Source organism: Cyprinus carpio, chromosome A1 (genome assembly GCF_018340385.1).
Source record: "Cyprinus carpio isolate SPL01 chromosome A1, ASM1834038v1, whole genome shotgun sequence".
Classification (NCBI taxonomy): domain Eukaryota; kingdom Metazoa; phylum Chordata; class Actinopteri; order Cypriniformes; family Cyprinidae; genus Cyprinus; species Cyprinus carpio.
The window spans coordinates 36,228,964-36,238,213 of NC_056572.1; the positions used below are offsets into that span (position 1 = coordinate 36,228,964).

At 35.8% G+C, this 9,250-nt stretch overlaps 1 protein-coding gene across 1 annotated transcript; it reads right to left on the reverse strand.

Moving 5' to 3' along the window:
- Positions 1 to 1,399: 1,399 nt before the first annotated feature.
- Positions 1,400 to 2,911, reverse strand: LOC109070258 (galectin-9-like). The gene is made up of 5 exons (XM_042767358.1): positions 2,682 to 2,911; positions 2,467 to 2,586; positions 2,204 to 2,233; positions 1,735 to 1,817; positions 1,400 to 1,610 (listed from the first exon to the last, which is right to left on the reverse strand). Exons 1-5 carry the CDS (start codon positions 2,895 to 2,897, stop codon positions 1,400 to 1,402), a joined length of 660 nt encoding a protein of 219 aa, XP_042623292.1. The 5' UTR covers positions 2,898 to 2,911.
- Positions 2,912 to 9,250: the final 6,339 nt, after the last annotated feature.

Sequence of the window (9,250 nt, forward strand, 5' to 3'; positions counted from 1 at the left end):
GTTGGTGTATTATATGTACACACTTTTTTTTTTTTTTTTTTTTATTAATTCACTATATATTTTAGAACAATAGTGTTCTGTAGTTTCACATAGTTCTTAATGCAAAACCTGAACATGTAAATGGAAGAAAGTTATTTTAAATGAAATCAGGCCATTTCATGAGGCTTATTTCATCACATATAAACAGCAAATATCTCATCACTGTAAAACACCACATGCATTTCTACAGAAAGAGAGATCTAGCGCAACAAGTCAAGGGTCAAGAGCGCAACTAAATCCAACACTGATCTCCATGATGGTGGCATCATTTTAACCAATAAAACATCAACATCTGATCCTCTGTAATTTCCAATAACAGCATGTGTTCATCATTAATGCACAATCATCATTTAATTAATCACTTATTTATCTCATTAACTTTAACTCTTTGAGGACTTGGGATTTGACTTGAGACTTGTTTGTGACTTGAAAGGAATGACTTGGTTCCTCCTCTGTTGAAATAAGCTGCTGAGTTCATGGATGGAGCAAAAATATGGCAGGACTTTTACTTTCTGACCCCTGGACTACCCACCTCTGGTCAAAATAACCCAACCGCTGGGTTGGTCCCTTTTTAACCCAGACCTGGGTTATTTTTAACCCAGCATTTTTTAGAGTGTAGCTGACGGTGAACTGCAGCAATTTAAGTTGAAGTCATGTTTTTAGCTGCTTTACTATTACACAATAAGTGTTTGCAGTTTTATACTTAGAAATATTTATTCTCAGTGGATTCATGAAATAAGTTAACCAAATGTTTACACAGTATTACAGCAGTGAAAAATCTCAATTGTAGCTAATTTAGTGAATTGAATTTTACAACAAATGCTCTAATCTACAGTAAAATGAATTTATTTTTTTTTGAGTCTGTCTGCAGCTCTTAAAACATAAACAATTTGTGTTACTATTTCACTGCTGCTTAATTTTACAGTGATAATTTTACAGCATACATATGTACAACAGTTTGCTGTATTTTTTACAGCACAATTGTAATTATTGATTTAAAGTACTTTTGTAAATTTACAGTCTTACTGTCAACCAAAATTGCCAGTAAGTTACTGTAAATTTTACAGTATATATATATATATATATATATATATATATATATATATATATATATATATATATATATATATATATATTGGTGCATGGCTAAGGGACTGTTGATAAAGTGCTTTCTTTGATTAAGACAATATTTTCCCTCATGACCATACAATTACCGTACAATATTTAATGAATTAATATATATATATATATATATATATATATATATATATATATATATATATATATATATATATATATATATATATTGTGAGTGTAAAATATTGCAGACTTTAAATAAAGATTTCTCTCCAACCTCTGTTCATTTGACCAGAAAGACACTAGGGTTTATAAAGTCATGTGTATGTACATCTACCTGCATGGGTTCCCCTCTTTTAAACAGCACAAGTTCAGACTGTTCCTGTTCGCCCCACATCCCATCCTCGTAGCTGTTGCACACAACCATGTTCTCCTCAAAACGTGGACTGTAGTAGAATGCTATTCCAGTTTTGTGTCGTAGAAAAATCTCCATTCTGTTGGAGAAAGAGGAGGGTCTTCTAACTATGGTTTAACTGATCAGATATGGACAGTGTCTCATTGTGACATTTCATTAGTATTAGACAATATTTGTGTCAGAGAGAAATAATTCTGCCAAACCGATTGTCAAGGATGACTCCTTGGATGATGAAGAGTTTTCCAGGCTGTACTCCACCACGGATGATGCTTTTATATGGGACTGTCTGGTTGTGGATCAAAGGAATTACAATTTTATAACGTTTTTTTTTTTTTTTTTTTTTTTTAGATATTCATACTGCAATGTTATCAAATTTAAAAAAAATTAAGAGTGTGTTCATGTTCATGTTATTTTACTACAATAATCAATATTATGTTGAGGTCTATATGAAACAAAATCTTACAAAGCACATCCTGTATCCTTAGAAGATGAGAGGAACCCAGATAATGAACTAAGAACAAAATTTCATCATAGTATCATAAATGTTTAAAGAACTAGAGACAATCACCCCAGTTCAAAACAAACTCTATATAGGTCATTATAATCTTATGATTTATGTGCATGAGAGTTATTAGAGTATCATTTGTCTAGCGAACATTTCAGATAACTTACAAAAGATCCTGGAGGTGCAGCATGATGGGGCTGTAGATAAAACGAAGTGTAGATATTAAAGACAAGAACACATTTAGAAGAATGAATCAAAGTTACTTTCAATAAAGCTGTAAAATTACAATATGTGTGCCATTATAATAGATAATAGCAACAGTTGTACAGCTGAGCTGATGCTAATGTGGCCCATTTTCCCACAAGATCAATAAAAATATGTCATATCTTAATATTGGTAAACTTCTAAAATGTATATATTTTTTTCTCACTGCGAGATACTGGAAGGCTACTAAATTCAGTTCCACCATTCCTTTCACATAGACACGATCCACGTCTGAAAATGGCATACATTGCTTGTACTCCGAGAAGGGTTTCCCATGGGCACTTATCTAGAAAAATCCCAAAAACTGTTTTTGATGGAAAGGCCATTTATGACTAAAGTCAATCTGTAATTATTCCCAGATAGAAAAGCAGTGTCAGTGACCTTGTATGAGCTCAGTGTGACGAGGATCTGCAGAGCAAACAGCTGGCCTCTCGGGAAGGGAGTTTGGGATTTGGTTTCCTCTTTGCCCCAGACGTTGTTCTGATAGGTGTTGTGCACTACATACCCAGATCCTTCGTCATAGCGAGGGTTCAAGTGCAGAACAAAATCAGACTCATGATAAAGGTCCACTTCAAATCTGTGTGAGAGTGGATACATTCCAGCTGATTTTCTCTTTTAAAAATGCATTCAAACTATTATTCAACCGCATGTTCATCAGTAGCATAAAGAAGTGTAACACAACAACAATCTTTGGTTGATGGTTTGAAAAGCACTTTCATATCCTTACAGAGAAACTGTTACTCACATACTAGACATCTCATCAAATTGGTATCATCAACAGTAATACTCATTCCCTCCAGCAGTCCTCCCTGAATCGGACAACTGAATAGGAGAATCTGTGTGAAAGATTTCCATACTAGACATCTCATCAAATTGGTATCATCAAACCCACGGCTGTGTACTTTACAGAGGCATCTCCTAATGATAATGATACCAGTATTTCTGCAGTGCAGTTCAAATCAGAACACAGCAAAATCTCCAGTGTCCATGTGTGTCCACTCTACAGAGTATTAAAGTAACACTGAAGCAGTGAAGTTAATACATTAATCAATTGAAAGAAAAGAAGACATTAAATCTCTGAAGATCTCAGCAGAGGAGGATTAAACAGCAACAGCAGCTTCATGCATTTAAACTCTCACTTTCCACACACACAACCATTTGAGCATATTTTCAGATGACATAAATTGAACTTAATCATTATTTTAAAATAATTGGTCACTTACTGGATTGAAAAATGGCAGTTCCTGATGCAGATGCAGCTCATTTAACATCTGATAGTTTTGGGCGGTGGCTGTTTGTTAGTGGAGCAGCAGAAAAGGTGTTTGAAAGCAGTCAGCCAGTTAACTGAGCTCTGTCAAGATAAAGTAAAATGTTACAGTTTTCTTCTTGTTTTATTGACTTTGCACATCTTTTCTATGTGGAATCACAGTTTTGAGGGTAGATTATCCTGGTTGGAGCATCTTGTATTGATTTATTCACTGATAAAGTGCTAACAAGAAAACTCTAATAATTCTAGTTGGGACTAAACTTGATCTGAGAGACGTCAAAAATGCCACTGAAAAGCTGAAAGAGCAGACACCACACAGCCTGGCTATGGCCAATAAATAAAATAAAGATAGGAGCTCAGGATTGGCATTAAGACACCCGTGCAGTCCTGGACCTGTCTCCATGAAGAATAGGAGGTGTGTATTCTGACAGTAATGTTTGTTTATTTATTTAGTATGTTAGTAGGAATTTTTTTTTTTTTTTTTATGGTCAGTAACTCTGTCCATCCGTTATTATAAGGACAACATCACTGAAGTAAAACTGACTAAAGAAAGTTATGTTTTTCTGAAAATGCATTTACATTAAAATACATTTAATGAAGATGTTAAGAGAACAGGATTGTGTAACCAGACTTTCTGCTGGCTATTTCACACTTATTATGAAGGTTAGTTGATGTTTTTGCGTTCATATATGAGAGGCTCCTTTTCCTCTTTTCTTTGTCGCCCCCTGCTGGACATCTGTGATTGTTGTGTCACGTGACTCTTGCTAAGTCTTCTACAGTAGGGACGGTCCAGTAGAGAAAAGGAGGTGATCAGATGATTTACTTACTGATGTGCAGAATGAGGAGATGGTGGCCTCTGGTGGTAGTTTGAGGGTTTGTACAAACACATATGAAACAATCACAAATAAAACTGATCAATTTATGGAAAGTTACAGCAATAAAAAATAGATTGAGAGAAGTTGATATTATTGAGCACTTTGAGACCATTAAATGATAAACTGTCCATAGTGAAGGTGCATGACTGAAATGTTGCAGGGAAATATAAGTTTGCTGCATTTGCTGTGGGCCAAAAATATCTAATATCATTATTTGTTAAATACTGTTTTATTTATTAAATTTATTTATAAGCTCTATATTTGGTAGACTCACACAAATCAAGGGCCGGATAAGCTAGATTTGTTTCGGCCGAATTTTAACCCCATCCAGCCCTGCTAGTTTCCATGACAGAGTTCAAGATATATATTTTCATTACTACTGTAGCTGCCAGTTTGGTAACTTTCTAATGATTTCTGAACAGCAAGCACAGTTTATGCAAAAGCGGCAGCCCTTCCGGTGCACTCAGTGTCTGAATTCACTCACTCGTTTTCATTCACTCCTTCAAGTGGACTATATTAGTGGACTAATGTAGTGAATGTGGGTATAGGGGCAATTTCAGATGTAAGATTTCATGTTAAATAGCGCCCTCATGTGTATGTGACTTGTATATTTTCAAATGTAACTTGTATTACTGTAACATCTTTAATTCAACAACAAGGCTTATTTGAAACATGTATCTTTCATTGTTTGCTATTGAATTAGCTGTATAAAGTACTAATCTAAAAACAGAATCATACAATAGTTTTGGTGATTAAACCAAAAAGTTGCTATTATTTGGGGTTTTGAAACTCTGATCATGTGGAAATAAAATATGTATAATTGTAAAGACAGCATGAGGTCAGATTTTGAAAGAATGTCTAGCAGTGCTTTTTTTGTCCTCTATACATTAACATACAATGTTCTATACATTACTGAAAGTACTTTTTACAACTATTTACAACATTGCTTAGGTTTAACATCAGAAAAAAACTACAACATCAGTTTGAGCCCAGAGCTGCCTCCATGTGTTCTGGGGTCTTCAGGAGGTCAGTCTCTTGGTGAATGACCAGCACCTCCTCAGAGACTCGGAGGACAGTGCGGTGACAGTGGAACGAGACACATGTCCAACACTCTGGAGACCACTCTGTATGATGTACCACTAGCAGACAGAAGAGAAACACCAGGGTCTGAATTGTGGCACTGCTCAGAAGATCCAGCAGCACCGTCAGGGCCTCCCTGCTCAGCCCAAAACTGTTAAAGGGGTCATATGACATTGCTAAAAATTGCTTTAAGGTTCAGAAAAGACATTATTTTCCACATAATGTACATTATTGTTGCTCCTCTATGCCTCAGTGGCAAATTCTAACAACAAGCGCTACTCTACACAGCTCAAAACTCACATTTAAATCATCAGTGGCAAATTCTTTAAATATAAAAAACGTACTTACAGGCTGTGAGTCAGAAGTGCCAGACTGTCCTTGCAAAAGTTGGAACTGACCCACTTTATAGAACAGCCTTTGAGCACAGACCCATTGTAGACTAGTCTGGAGGTTCAGGAAACAGTCCTCCATAAAATGCGTCACACAGCATCACACAGGCTTTTGAACGGGGCGGCCAGCGGATTCGACGAAGGACACATGTGAAGACCCCATGCTGGACTCCGCTTCATCTATGGTGAAAGCTGATCCGGCGATCCACAATGCAAAGTTGATGTATTTCCTCAGCGACCAGCACGGATCAGCTCCAGGCATGATGAAGCAGATATTGTCCTCTTTTGGAAGCCAAACAAAGTAGTTTCGCTTTCACAGTGAATCACACAGTGTTTATACGACATGGCGGCAGAGGCAACAACAATACTACAACGAGAATAAAAGTTACGCCTTCTTTCTTTGCATGAACATCTGGGCGGCGTTATGCAAATCCTCCCACATACTGACGGGGACGAGTCTCAACATGATGTTTTATTAACAATCATCGGGGCGTGGACGAGTGTTAACTTTTATGAAGAATATTTCTTTGGATTTGTGACTTTAGTCTTTGCAACTTTACAGATCTTCTTTATGCACCAAGAGCTTGTAACACTCCAAAGAGAAAGGAAAAATTTGAAATCGCATCATATGACGCCTTTATCAATGTATCATTCAGCTTTATCCTGCAGTGCAGGGGTCTGGTCTGATTTAGGGAAAGAAGGAAAAGAGAAACAATTTAGTGCTATTACAAAGTAATTAGTAGAAGAAATATTAAAGGAGCTGTATGTAAGAAATCTATTTCAATTAATCATAAAATGGCCCTGATGTGTCGTATACATTATTGTTGCTCCCTATGCCCCCTTCCGCCTTTCTGAACAAAAAACAACAAGCTTCCCCACTTACACCGCTCAATACCACATTTGAATCATCAGTGGCAAATTCTTTAAATATAAAAAAAAACTTTACTTACAGGCTGTGAGTCAGAAGTGCCAGACTGTCCTGCAAAGTTGAACCGACCCACTTTATAGAACAGCCTTTGAGCACAGACCCATTGTAGACTAGTCTGCAGGTTCAGGAAACAGTCCTCCATAAAAATGCGCCACACAACAATACTACAGCGAGAATAAAGGGTAATGCCTCTTCTTTCTTGAACATCTGTATGGGTTAAGAGGCTGTAAAATCTTCCCACATAGTGACGAGAGATGTGGGGCTTAAGTTAGAACGCAGTCGCTTCAGGGGGACGGAGAGTCTCAACTTTTATAAAGAGTACTTTTTGGATTCGACTTTAGTTCTCTTGCAACTTACAGATCTTCTTATGCACCAAGAGCTTGTAACACTCCAAAAGAGAAAGGAAAAATTTGAAATCGTGATCATATGACGCCTTTTATCAATGTGGTCATCTAGCTTTATCCTGCAGTGCAGGGTCTGGTCTGATTTAGGGAAAAGAAGGAAAAGAGAACAATTTAGTGCTATTACAAAGTAATTAGTAGAAGAAATATTAAGATACTTTTTAGTAACCCTACTTGGTTACTACTAAAACCACACTGGGGGAAAAGCCACTAGTCATATTTAAAACATTAGCTAAAGAGATCCCAAAAATGAAAATTCCAAAACATTTTTTTTTTTTTTTTTTTTTCTTTACACAGAATTTTTTTTTTTTTTTTTTTTTTTTTTTTTTTGACTGAACTATCCTTTAAGTAAAAGTATTATCTTGCATACTCTAATATACTTAATGTATTGAGAGTAAAAGTAAAGGTATTTACATTATTGTTCTGAAAAAGGATGGTTTTGCATTAATATTATTTCTGCACTACTGTGTATGTTGCATTTTACTTCTGAATATGTTCAAGGTTATTCAGTTTAAAGTTGGCTACTAAATATACTGTTGGGTAGTTTAATCTAAAACAATGTATCATGTTGCAAAAGAAAATATTTTTGTAGTGCTGCTGTCCTGTGAAAAAAAAGAAAAAAGAAAACTTATTACTTTATATTTGTAAGAGTATACTTATGAATTTACTTCCTTACAGTCCACCTCTGATTATTTTGAAGAAGAAAGTATCAACATCTTGTCAGAATATTAATACATTTTGCTAACTATTTCAAAGGCTGCACCTGAAGGACTCGGACCGGTCAAACAGAGCACTGTTCAGCTCTCACAGCTGCCGCTGAACATTGAGCTGTACAATTCTCTCTCTCTCTCTCTCTCTCTCTCTCTCTATCTCGCTCTCTTTTTTTCAGTTTTATTTTTATGTTTAACTGCCTAAAAAAATCTGGGTTGCAAACCTGTCTAATATGATCACCATGGTCAAGACAGACCTTTCTGGGATGAACGGTCTGTGTGGAAGAGAGCGAGAGATGGTCATGTGATCATCTGTGATGATGATCTGACTTTGACGTCTCACTTACTGTGAGTGTGTCCTAGAGGTCAGAGGTCGTGGACTTGAGCTCAAGAGCTGTATATGTGTCTTCACTGGGATCACAGATCTACAGAGACAGAGAGACGGAAGAACTTACATCAAAAAATAAAAGTAGGTAATAAAATATAAATTTAAACTTAAAATTCATAGCACAATATTAAATGCATATATTCATTTTCAAAACAGATTTGTACTCATGATTTATTGGTTTGAATCATTCTGACATCAGGCTTTTTTAAATGATTCATAAGTCAACGCGTTTTTCTGCTCATGTCATTTGTTTTTGTGTTCAGGTTATGAGGAGAATTCAACAAGTAAAAAAAAAAAAAAAAACTTTTTAATTTCGTATTTTTATATTTTTTTAATTTCCAAAATCTTGTCACACCATCTATGGGCACTTCACATCCAGACAACTATCTGTTTAAAGAGAGAAATGTCAGTTTCTGAATGTTTTTTGGTGGATTATGTTGGTAGACTTTGATAAGATCAGTCTGAAACACAGATAACAGCTGATTAATTGATTTTCTGCTTTAGTAAAGTTGTGTCTGGAAGATTTACCTGCATCATTGTGATGTATTTAGATTTAAAACTGCTTTGTTTCTTTCTGTAATAATGCCAGACATTAACAGGATATAGACAACTGTATTTGAAAATATCAATGTTGTTTATGGTTCTCACATTATGAACAGGATGATGATGATAATGATGGTAATGAGCATTAATGATGCTCCACATTCCACTGTGATCCCAAAAACTACACGTCAACTGGATCTGTGATGCTCTGAAAGAGAGAAACAAATCAGCTAAGATTAACTGTCCAGACCAAAGAAAGTTATACAGGTTTGCTCTCCAAGACCTTCACCTGTGACAGTAACAACGTCTGATCTCTGAGATCCATATTGATTGTGAGCCTCACAGTAGAAGCGTCCACTCTGTAGTGCA

Excerpts from the sequence above, each read along its gene's own strand:
- LOC109070258 (XM_042767358.1), bottom strand. The coding sequence starts at position 2,897 with ATGTATCCACTCTCACACAGATTTGAAGTGGACCTTTATCATGAGTCT. Across the intron at positions 2,234-2,466 it reads TAGCCTTCCAGTATCTCGCA|CCCCATCATGCTGCACCTCC; the intron begins GTGAGAAAAAAA and ends TTTTATCTACAG. Across the intron at positions 1,818-2,203 it reads CTGCACCTCCAGGATCTTTT|ACAGTCCCATATAAAAGCAT; the intron begins GTAAGTTATCTG and ends ATCCACAACCAG.